The sequence below is a fragment of the Zootoca vivipara genome, chromosome 10, assembly GCF_963506605.1.
Source record: "Zootoca vivipara chromosome 10, rZooViv1.1, whole genome shotgun sequence".
In the NCBI taxonomy this organism is placed as follows: Eukaryota; Metazoa; Chordata; class Lepidosauria; order Squamata; family Lacertidae; genus Zootoca; species Zootoca vivipara.
This window is the reverse complement of record NC_083285.1, coordinates 53,908,666-53,920,875: the sequence shown is the minus strand read 5'-3', so window position 1 is coordinate 53,920,875 and position 12,210 is coordinate 53,908,666. Positions and strand designations below refer to the sequence as shown.

The 12,210-nt window shown below is 49.2% G+C and overlaps 1 protein-coding gene across 2 annotated transcripts in view; it reads right to left on the bottom strand.

The window, feature by feature from the left end:
- The window catches only part of TMTC1 (transmembrane O-mannosyltransferase targeting cadherins 1), a 159,376-nt gene extending 147,608 nt beyond the window's left edge, over positions 1–11,768 (bottom strand). For both annotated transcript variants that reach the window (XM_060279968.1, XM_035126789.2), the window contains exon 1: positions 11,262–11,768. In XM_060279968.1, coding sequence (XP_060135951.1) covers positions 11,262–11,587 — 326 coding nt within the window. In that variant the 5' untranslated portion in view covers positions 11,588–11,768. The remainder of the gene's footprint in view (positions 1–11,261) is intronic.
- Positions 11,769–12,210: the final 442 nt, after the last annotated feature.

The window sequence follows — 12,210 nt, the reverse complement described above, 5'->3', positions numbered from 1 at the left end:
CAGAAGCCCCCACCAATTGTGATGTAGTGTTGGGCCTCCACAGAGCCAGCCAGCAACTCCTTACAATGCAAATTGCCACGCACACACACACACACACAAAAACCCATATGCACAAGACTAACATCTGCATATTTCCCTCTGCTACAGGGAATATTCTTGGGAAGTACGGATGTCTATCTCTCATCCAGGTTTTGTGTGGGATTTGTTTGTTTGGAATGGGGGGGGGAGAATGTTTGTTTCAAGCATCCAATATTAGGAGGCAAAATCTCAGAGTCTCTAGGTTGATACAGGCACTTTGCTATAGCAGCTGAAATACACCCCCCTGTTTTCCATCCTCCATAACCACATGTCCATCTGGGATAGCTCAGTCGGTAGAGCATGAGGCTCTTCATCTCAGGGTCATGAGCTCGAGTCCCACATTGTGCAAAAAGATACCTGCATTGCAGGAGGGTTGGACTAGATGACCCTCATGGTCCCTTCCAACTCTACAATTCTATGATTCAATGTCCTCTTTCAAGGCTTCAAATATATGGTTAAACTCCTAACTAGATGCAAACGTAAGATTAAAGACCTTCACTGTAGGAAGGTCTTTTTGCTAGATCCCTTAAAATGAACTGTTAATGCAAAGATGGGGAACCTAGATGTTGTGGGATTTCACTGCATGACCAGTGCTCAGGGATGATGGGAGGGGGAGGGGAGCAGGTTTCCCATTCCTGTTCTAATACATCTCAGTTTCAAAAAGAGAGTGGAGATGAAGTAAAAAAAATACGAGAGAGACGTGTTTTGCAATCTTACAAAACCAAATTCTATCTACGCTACATTTGTCAACAGTTCTGAGAACTGGTAGGAAAGGCGAGGTGCCACTTTGCTTGTAGAAACAAGTTTTAAAAAAACAGGAAAAAATAATCCCATCTATTAAGCTGCCTAATGGGCAAATAACACATTATCCCAATTATATTAATGCACAGTTCAAAGCTTATTACAGTACTCAAAACCATATGCAGCTGCTTCTCTTGGATATTCAACGGATGTAACTAAGGTCTAGTTCCCATGTCTAGTTCCCAGATTGTTGATTCTGTTCACAACCAGTTGGCAAAGTCTGCTTTTATGGAGAAAAGGTGCAAAATGTTGGATAATGTGCAGCCTGGTAAAGATGCTTCTCTAGGCGGCCTGCCAATGCAAAAAAGCAGAGGCTCCAAGTGGGAGGATACAGGAGGAAGCAACCCAAAATGGATTAAGACTGGCTGATTGTGGGCGCTTCCAAATTGCCAGTGCTTTGCCAGAGGGATTCAAGCTCATACCAAGACATTTAGGTTTCAGCAATTAAAAGGGATTAAAGTGCTCTGCTACCCACCCTAGCACAACAAATCCACTTTAAAAAAGAAACTGAGTCTTTGCTGTTAGGAAAGTGACGGGGAATTGCATTGAATAGAGTGTGCATAGAGCGTGTGAACAAATGATTAACAGGGAGACATATAAACACCCCAAAAGCTTTCATCACGTTGTGACTCATCTCAAGAAAGCCATTCTTTCTTCCATGATCCCTCCCAGGCCTGAAATGTTCAGAAAGGGCCAAAAACACACAATACTGTTGCCATTTTTGTAATACACAAATAAAACTGGTCTTAAAGATAAATTATCCAAAGCATCTTTGCAGATACGGCTATCCTGAACAGCACAGCTTGAACTATCCCCCCCCCCCCCGAATTATTTATCTGTAATAGATTTAAAAGAAACAAACAAACAAAAAACTTTTATGCTGTCTCCAGGACTTTATATGCTAGACATTTGTATAATTTGTATGATTTAGTAAGAATATTTTATGTCAATGTAAAATTTGATACCTGTTATGGAAATGGGGGAGTTATTATATAATGTATCTGTTATGTATAAAAACCAGTCTTCTTTTTTTAAAGGACTCATTGAAACAGACTATCATCAACCACTGAAATAGATGATGAATGTGTAAATGATAGGTCAACCAAATGATCCTTGCAGAGATAAGGCAAGCTCCCCCCACTTCGTCCCAATTCATTTACAATGTTACTGTGGCATTTGTGTGCTTCGTTTATTTTATTGATTGCAGACAGGGAATTTGGTGCAAATGCTGCATCATGCTGCTAACCAGAACTACAAAGGTGTTACTCTGACAGTACAAGGGGAAATGGTCACAGGAACAGAAAGAAGTACACCATGTACTTAAAAAAATAATAATCCTAACACATTTTTGGCAGGATTAAGAGGTCTGGCGGGATGCCAGAAATAGAGAATCAATCTGGTGCATTTTTAAAAGAGAGAGAGAAACCCAGCTACATAGTGCAAGGGGATTGTTTATATTTCTCCTTGCACTGTGTACTGCAACCCAAATAATCTGACAATTCCCTAAACACAGAAAGAACCCAAGGAAGCAGCAACAAAAAGTCCCAGTTCCCTCTTCGCTCTCACTCAGTTATCTCCCTCTGCTCCTCAGTGTATCCTTGGCACGGCTGTCAACTACTGGAAAGTCCCTGCTACTGACTTCCATCAAATCCAAGATGCCAACCAAACCAAGGAAGATGCTGGGCTGGTTTTCTCCAACCTGGTGACTCTCCAGGTGTTTTTGACTACAACTCCCATCAGCCCCAGTCAGCATGAGGGCCGATGGGAGTTGTAGTCCAAAGCACCTGGAGGGAGGGTATCAGTTTGCAGAAAAGAGTTAGGCACTCCATGATCACATGCTGCTTACATCTAAGTGCCCCTGCAGTGCACGGCGTCCCACTGTCTTGCACCAGCACACCTCTGGCAGATCGCGCAGCCACATCTAGCAGTCATGCAGGTACAAGTGCACAGCTCAAGACCTTGTGCAATGCATATGGGTAGGGATCTGGTGAGGGACCCGCTCAATGAATCTGTCAACACTGTGCTCCCAGAGAACATGTATTAGCCCAGGGGTCCCCAAACTACGGCACGGGGGCCGGATGCGGCCCAATCACCTTCTAAATCCGGCCCGCGGACGGTCCAGGAATCAGCATGTTTTTACATGAGTAGAATGTGTCCTTTTATTTAAAATGCATCTCTGGGTTATTTGTGGGGCATAGGAATTCGTTCATTTATTTTTTTTCAAAATATAGTCCTGCCCTCCACAAGGTCTGAGGGACAGTGGACCGGCTCCCCGCTGAAAAAGTCTGCTGACCCCTGTATTAGTCAGTACCAAACTGGCTACCATGGGAACAATAGCATAGAGCTGGGGAATAGAACCTGGTGCCCTCAAGATGTTCCTGACTACAATTCCCATAATTACTGACCATTCATCATACTGGGTGAGGCTGATGGTAGCTGTTCTCCAGAACATCTGGAGAGCACCCGGTTGCCAATGTTTGGCGCAGAAACTCCATAATTGCACCCAAGCCAACAGCATGACAAAACGATTCTTATCTCATTATACATGATCAAGCTTTCCTTAGCACCTCAGCCCTTGCTTCCCCCCCCCCTGCAAGACCAATTGCAGTCATTAACAGTCCTTAACAGTCATCTACAGGTTTACCACTCCTATCAGCCCATCACCCCCACCCTCTGAATATACATAAGGGTCTGGTTTCTTCTGTTTCAGTGTATCTGATGAAGTGTGCATGAACACGAAAGCTCATACCTGTACCAAAATTAAAACTTAGTTGGTCTTTAAGGTGCTACTGAAGGAATTTTTTTATTTTATTCAATATGAAATAGCCCAAGAACAAGAATAGCCTATGGGAAAACACTGGGGATCCAAGAAGGGTCGAGGTTCACTCACAGATCACATGTAGGAACAAACTGCAACAGGACAGGTTGGAGAGGCAGATCACAACTAGACCCTTGTTTTTCATAAAAGACCACACCCATTTCTGGAGCAGATGATGGCGTAGCCCCAGACTGCACAAGCGCTACTGCTTTTCCCAACTCAAAGCATAGCAGCAAATAATCACCAGTACATCAAAGTCAAAATACACCGAGCAATCATAGAGAAGCTTTGCCCAACCTTGTGCCTTCCAGGTGTTTTGGGCTCAGTCCCAGACAGCACAGCCAAGAGTCAAGGATGATGGGAGCTACAATCCAACAACATCTGGAGGTCATCTGGCTGGAGAACTTTGTAGGGGCCCCATACAGCCAAGTACAACTCATCACAAATACAATGAATACGAGAGAGAGCACTAAGCACTTGATCCATAGACACAGATTGCTGAAGACTCCTGTATTACCGAGTCACAAAGCAAGCAGATGAGCCAAGCAATAGAAAAGGAAGTTGCGTTTATTTACTTACCACAGTTCTATGCCACCCATTATTTATTTACTACATTTGTATACCACCCACACAGCTAAGATTTCTAGGGTGTTTACAGAGAATTAAAAATGGAAAAGGCAATCCAATCGACAACAAAAACACTTAGACCTGCTATGAAATAAATCTCAGCCGCAAAACCCATCTACAAGCAGCATAATCGCGCAGCCAAAACAATTTAAAACCAGCAGAAATCTTAGTAAAGTGGGGTAGATGTACCCCCTGCAATGAAAAGGCATTCACCTGGTGCAGAGAAGGGCAAGTAAGTCTCACTGGGGAAGGCAGCCTAGAAGTGGGGTGCCACCACAAAAAAGGCCCTATCCCTACTAACCACTCATCTAACCTCACTAGATAAAAGGGGCTTCTGATGACAATCTCAAAACTCAAGCCAGTTTATGATCCTTTGAGTAACCTGGGCCCAAGCAACTTGAAAAAAGAGAAAGTATGGGACTGCCAATCATAGAACTGTAGAGTTGAAAGGGGCACCAAGGGTCATCTAGTCCAACCCGGCAACCTTTTGTCCAACGTGGGGCTGGAATCCACAACCTTGAAATCAATTCTCATTCTCTACCAACTGAGCTATACCTAGATATCAGCTATCCCTGATATTCTCTCTTCTAAAAGGTAAACTCCTATGTATCTGGAAAGGGGACATGGGAGACCGACTAGGTGAGCACACATCCAATGAGAGAGAGAGAAAAGGAGCACAGGCTAAACGTGGTGGTAGATCAGGGATGGGGAGCCTGTGGCCCTCTCCCATCAGCCTCAACCAGCATGGCAAATGATCAGGGACGATGGGACTTGTAGTCCACCAACATCTGGAGAAGGACAGGTTCTCCATCTCTGGGATAGAGACACAAGGCTGTGCTGCTTCACCAGGGGGGAAAGACCATTCACGTCTCCTTCATCCATAATCCAGTAGGTTCTACCAATTAACTTGCACCCTGCCAAGACTTTCTAATAGCATGCAAGCACCCATCTTGTGCTCCCAGGAGTGAAGCAGGTCTTCTGACAAGCATCAAGGAGACAGCAAAGCAGAGCTATTGCTGCAGCACTGAACCACTGAGCAGTTGGAAGATGCCATGTGATGCTGTCACCCACTGTATTCAACAAAAGCCTTAAGTGATGCAGCTGTGTCACTCTCCCTAGGGCAATGCGGAATGCAAGATGCAGAAAGCCCAGAACACATTTCTGAGCAAGCTAAACAGCAAGACAGAATTCCAATGGAAAAGAAAAATCAGCCTTGGGACACCTACCTCAATAACCCACCCAAGGCAGGCTTTATTAAATTTTAAAATTTAATAAGCCACCCTTCCAGAGCACAAATCTCCCCCCAAAATGACATACAATGGAGTTAACACTTCCAGAGTGGGAAGCCAGATACTGAAGCCGCTCCCTCTCCCCATATGCCTCATGGCCCATGCAGCACACTCAGCAGCTAGGAAGGGGAAGGGCTGCAGCTCTGGGGTAGAGCATCTGCTTTGCCTGCTGAAGGTCCCAGCATCAATCCTCAGCATCTCCATGTGAGGCTAGGAATGTCCCTTGTCTGAAGCCCTGGAGAACCATTGCCAGTCAGTGGACACACTGGTACAACTCAGTATAAGGCAAGTTCCTATGAAGGAATCCAAATCAAGTGCCAGTTGTGTCCACGAAGAGGAAGAGGAAGCTGCCATATAACAAGTCAAGCTGGAGGTAGCAAGGCATAAATCTAGGAGCTTCAGCATGCGAACCCAATGTTGTCCTACAGAGCTGGTGTCTCTTTCCCATTGTCCCTCCCAAACTAGGCTACATAGCCAGACGCCCAGAGACCCAAAGCGTCGAACAAAAAAAGGGTGATCCAGGAAACAGGGCATGACCTCAGCCAAGTCCACAGCAGGCTGCAAAGATACCACTGGCCAAGCTGAATGAGACTGATGGGAGTTGGCAACCAACAACATATTGGGAGTGAGGGGTCCTCCCTCCCTGCTGTAAGGGCACTAGAGCTCCCAGTGCAGGTGGAAGGAATCCTCAGCATCAGTAGCAGGTAAACCTCTGCCTTTGACCCTAGAACAGGGTGGTCCAAGGTGTGGCCCTTGAGGCCTTTTTTTGGTAGCCCTCAGCAACATTTGACACCCCCTCAGTCCTTATACTGCCTTCCCAAAGTTGGGTGAGTGAGGCACTGGGCTTTTGGAAGGAGGCCAGAGAGCTCTGACAGGGTCCTAGAGTTGCTCCGTCTCCTTCCCAAGGCCCAGTTAGGGCTTTTGCAGCTTTGGGGTGGAGGTGGGAGGGCTGGAGCATGTGTCAAATTTTGGCCTCGCTCCCGCCGCCCCACCCAACATGCCACAAAGCAGTGTGCAGCCTGCAGGTTCCGTGTCAAAGCTTTTGTGCAGCCTACTTGGTATGAAAAGTTGGGCTGCCCTGCCCTAGAGAGTCACTGCCAGTCAAAGGAGACAAGACAGGGCTAGACCAATATGCAGACCTAGCCTGGTATAAGGCAGTTTTCTGTCTCTCAAATGCTACTGAGTGGGAGACCTAGAGTCTGAACTTACCACTCACTGAAACAATTTGCAAGTGCAGTTAAGAATGGAGGCAGCAGGCAAAAACAAAAGTTAAAAGAGTGCTAATAATCCTATGTGCGACTTGCACTGATTAATTATTCACTTATGTATTAAAATATGTATGGGCCATTTGTTGTAGTTTATGCATCTAAATGTTGTTGTTGTTTTTTTAACATTAATAAATATGGGAAAACAGTCTGATCTAGCTTATGTCAGATTCCAGTTAACATCCCACTTTTTGACTGGCTCAGTGGCAGAACACCTGCTTTGCATGCAGAAGTCTCAGGTTCAATCCCTGGGATCTCCAGGTAGACCTGGGAAGTGCTGCCAGTCAGTGTAGACAATATTGACCTAGATGGACTAATGATCTCACATGGTATAAGGGCAGCTTCCTATGTTCCTTACAGACCAAGCGTCAACCGCAGGGAGGTACTAAAGCTGAAGAAAAGAGACTCAGAGGCCAAGACGAAAGAAAGGCAAATCAGTTAGCTTGAGACGTTTTTCATCCCAGGCATACAGCCATATAGATCAATGGAAAGGGGAGAGCACTGAGGCTGCATAAACTTCTGGCCATGGGTGTAGACAGGGGGGGGCAGGAGGGGGCAGCTGCCCCCCCCCTAGAAGCAAAAAATTATTGTATTTTACAGACCATAACCAATACTTTGCCCCTCCAAAAACTGAAGTGGAAAGGGCTTTGCTTTAGCAAGAGCAGCTCTCCACTTGCTGGGGGCGGGAACACAGCTGTAACAAAAACACATCAAATAAATAAAGCAAAGTGGCTACCAGTACTTAAGCAGTTAAGACAATGGAGCAGAATATCCCTTCAGGCAAGGTCCACCCTATTCACCCTATTGTTATTCAGTGGGAGTTGTTAATGGGCATTCAGGGATCGCATTAACAGTTCTATTGGCGATTTAATGAGGGTGCAGAGGATTCAATTTGACTAAGGTGGCCCTGCAAGGCTAAAAGGAAGTGAATAAGAAGGGGGGGGGGCTGTAGCTTTGATAGACACAGTGATGTTTATAAAAAGCATTGGTGTTCCAGTCTGCCCCTCCTCCTGCATCTGTATACTGTAAATCAGGGGTGGCCACCTCCCAAGAGACTCTGATCTACTCACAGAGTTAAAAACTGGGAGTGATCTACCCCCTTTTGGGGGGTTCAGGTCAAAGCTGTTGAGTTTTTTTAAGGAAGGGAAGCCCTGTTTTGGGGGGTTTAGGTCAAACTTGTTGAGCTTCTTTTAGGAGGGAGGGAGGCCCATTTTTGTTTAGGGCTTCAGGTCATAGTTCAGCTTTTTTTAGGGAGGAGGAAAAATTTGGGTGAGCTTTTTTTAGGGGTGCCAGTGATCTAGCAGTGATCTACCACAGACATCCAGTGATCTACTGGTAGATCACAATCTACCTGTTGGACGTGCCTGCTGTAAATCAAGCAGAGAGAAAGCTGCTTACAAGGCTCCTGTACAGATGTACCGGTATCTTCCTCTTGCTGCAGAGTTCTAGCATCACAGCGTCACCCAGAGGCACCCACAAATGTGAGTTATCCCTCTCTCTATTTCTTCCTTCCTTTCCTCCCTCTTCCATCCTCAATAAAATACTGGGGGGGGGGGCAGATAAGCCCCACATAGAAAGCCCATCAACATGGGGGGGAGGACTCTTTAAAATACAGTATTTACCAGTAATTTCTTTTTTGGGGGGGAGGCACCTAGGCCTCTAGGAGTTGGCTGCTATGCCTAGGACAATTCAAGAAAGCAGAATCATGCATATGCTATGGTAATATATCAATAGAATCATGGAATTGTAGTCGGAAGGGACCACAAGGGTCATCTAGTCCAACCCCCTGCAATGCAGGAATTTTCCCCCAATGTGGGGCTTGAACCCACAACATGGTTGAAATATTACGCTGATATGCAGCAACATCTCGGAGCCATCGAGACTGCGGCCCTGTCTTGCCTCGCCCTCGCCTGCCCTGCCACCCCCTCTCCCCTGCCCGACCCTCCCATCCTCTTGCTGCAGAGTTCCAGCTTCACAGCATCACCCAGAGGCACCCACAAATATGAGGTATCCCTCTCTCTATTATTCCTTCCTTCCCTCCCTCTTCCATCCTTAATAAAATACTGGGGGGGGGGGCAGATAAGCCCCACATAGAAAGCCCATCAAAATCGGGGGGGTGTGACTCTTTCAAATACGGTATTTACCAGTAATTGGGGGGGGGAGGCACCTAGGCCTCTAGGATTTGGCTGCTATGCCTAGGAGTAGGACAATTCAAGAAAGCAGAATGATGCATATGCTATGGTAATATATCAATGGAATCATAGAATTGTAGTCAGAAGGGACCACAAGGGTCATCTAGTCCAACCCCCTGCAATGCAGGATTTTTCCCCCAAGGTGGGGCTTGAACCCACAACATGGTTGAAATATTATGCTGATATGCAGCAACGCCTCGGAGCTGTCGTGACTGCGGCCGTGCCTTCCCTCGCCCTCACCCGCCCTGCCACCCCCTCTCGCCTGCCCGACCCTCCCATCCTCTTGCTGCAGAGTTCCAGCTTCACAGCATCACCCAGAGGCACCCACAAATATGAGTTATCCCTCTCTCTATTTCTTCCTTCCTTCCCTCCCTCTTCCATTCTTAATAAAATATTGGGGGGGGGCAGATAAGCCCCACATAGAAAGCCCATCAACATGGGGGGGATGACTCTTTCACATACGGTATTTACTAGTATTTGGGGGGGGGGGAGGCACCTAGGCCTCTAGGAGTTGGCTGCTATGCCTAGGAGTAGGACAATTCAAGAAAGCAGAATGATGCATATGCTATGGCAATATATCAATAGAATCATAGAATTGTAGTCGGAAGGGACCACAAGGGTCATCTAGTCCAACCCCCTGCAATGCAGGAATTTTTTCCTAAGGTGGGGCTTGAACCCACAACATGGTTGAAATATTATGCTGATATGCAGCAACGCCTCGGAGCCGCCGTGACTGCGGCCGTGCCTTGCCTTGCCCTCGCCCACCCTGTCACCCCCTCTTGCCTGCCCGACCCTCCCGTCCTCTCCAGCCAAGCAGGGTAGCCGCCGCCGTTGCCAGCCCCAGAAGCACAAGGTGGCCGCTGCCGCCGCTGCCGCCACCACAATGTCGTCAGGCCAGCTGGCCCTGTAGCCCCGCCCACGTTCCCACTTTGTGGCCCCGCCCCTGAATGATCATGGCTTGCCCCCCCCTAGTTTTGATCCTGGCTACGCCCTTGCTTCTGGCATTAAACCCCAGAGGGGGAGCCACCCCAAAGGAAAAAAAAGCCTGGGGGTAAAAGCAGGGAAAGCATCAGCAACCAAGAATATATTTACAACCAGTTAGGAAACCCTTCCTGGCTCAGGAGTGAGGCTGGAATTTGTAGCTTTGCATAGCTAAAGTTCACCCAGCAACCAAGAAAGCATCTTATCCCCACAGGGAAAGGCTGAACCACGTTCTAAACCTGCTCCAGTGGAGGCTAAGAGGAGCAAATAACTGGCTCAGAAGGAATACCAGCCATAGGGATGTTTCCAATACTAATCCTACTCAGAGTAGGCCTACCTGTGTTACTGGAAAGGGCCAACTAGGATTCATATTTTCAGTGAATCTGCTCTGTGTAGGGCTAGCACTGGATACAAACCCTGGCCAGCACCACAGGAAATGCTTGGAAAGGCAGAGCACAAACAACTTTCCAGCAGAGTTTATGGCCTAGGATTCAGCTAGGAAAGTTGCCAGAACTAGCCGTGGGAATGACTGCTGCACCAGGGGGCAAGGACTGTACTCAAATGAGCCTGGGGGAAAGAAGAATTCAAAGAGGTGAATCACAGAATCAAGACAACCACAGAGATGGAAAGGGCCCCGAGGGTCATCCAACCAGAGGTGGTAAGATGGACACAGGAACATTTACTACCTGAGCGAAAAACTACATGCACACACAGCACCCCTGTGGTTCTTTGCTCTATCCCAAAACAGAAGAGATAATTCATCAGTGTTCTTCAACTCCCCTTCCTCCCTATATTCTCACCCACTGGCAACGTTTTTTAAATCTAAGTTCCTCAGGGAAGGGACTCATTTTCCCGCTCCCGGTAGAGTCCATTCAGCATTGCCTGCCCTGTGATGTAACAGTAAGAGTTAAGCAGCCATATCCTTTCCCGTGAAACTGTCAACCCCTACGGAGTTAGGACTACTACTCCCCACCCGACTTTCAAAAGTAGCTTCCTCTACTGTGGGAGGCTTTCACTTCTCCCCAACTGCCTCCCACAGTCTGGGGCGCAATGGAGACGTAGAAAGGGCTGGTTTGGCGAGAAGCGCGCCCGCTCCCCATGGCATGTGCAGAGTGCTTTTGCATCACCCGGGAGGCCAGGTTCGCGGCTCCCGGCTCCTCGCCGCTGCGCGGTTTTATGGAAGAAGGGCATCCGCTCCGCGCCCACTTACTTGAAGGTGAGGACGCAGAGCGGGCGGTAGGACTTGTGGCTGGTGTTCTCGGCCATGCCCTTGCCCCAGAAGTCGTTCCCGAAGGCGGCCGCCAAGGGGGCCGCCGCCCGCGCGTCCGGGTTGTTGACGATCGCCCACACGTCGTCGTGCACGAACTCGCCGCGCAGGGAGTTCAGGTAGCAGAGAGCCGCCAGCAGCGCCGCGCCCGCCCCGGCTCCCCAGCGCCCGGCCCGGGCAGCCCGGCGCGGAGGCGCCTGCGGCTGGCGCAGAGGCGCTCGTGACTCCCTGCTGCTCCGGCCGCCGCCTCCCGCTGCCGCCGCCCCCATCCCGCTGCCGGGCTAGCTGCCTTCTTCCTGCGCAGCAGCGGCGGCGGCGGCGGCGTCGAGGCATCCCCAGCTCAGCGCCTCCTCGCCTTCCCTCCACGCCGGCATGGCGCCAGAGGAGAGCAGCCGCGAGCCGGAGCAGGCGGCGTCGGCGCTGCTGCTGCTGCTGCTGCTGCTGCTTCGGAGGCTGCCCGCTCGCGTTCTGCCGCTGCTCCGCCGGCCCAGCTGCAAATAAACAGCTGCCGCCTCCCCTCGCCATCCCTCCCTCCCTCTCTCCGTCCCTCCCCCGCAGCACGCATGCTCCCTCCAGCCGGGGAGGCTTCCCTCCCCCGCCCGCCCAGAAGCTGGGTTCTCCTGGTGGGGTGGAAGGTGGAGGGAACAGTCCTCTCCCTCCCGCGCATAGGTGCAGGTCCCTGGGGTCCTGGGTGCCCGAGCACCCGCAAAATTCCCCATGAAGGGGCCGAACACCCACAAATTTCGCCACCAGGGCCATGCACGCTGCATGGCACCCACGGTTGCCGTGCCAAGCTGGCACTTTTGCTCCCGTGCACCCTGTATGGCCAGCCACATGCACCCCCCTCCCGCTCAAGCCCAGGGTTTGTTTCTGTCTGTGGTGCGCTCCCCGC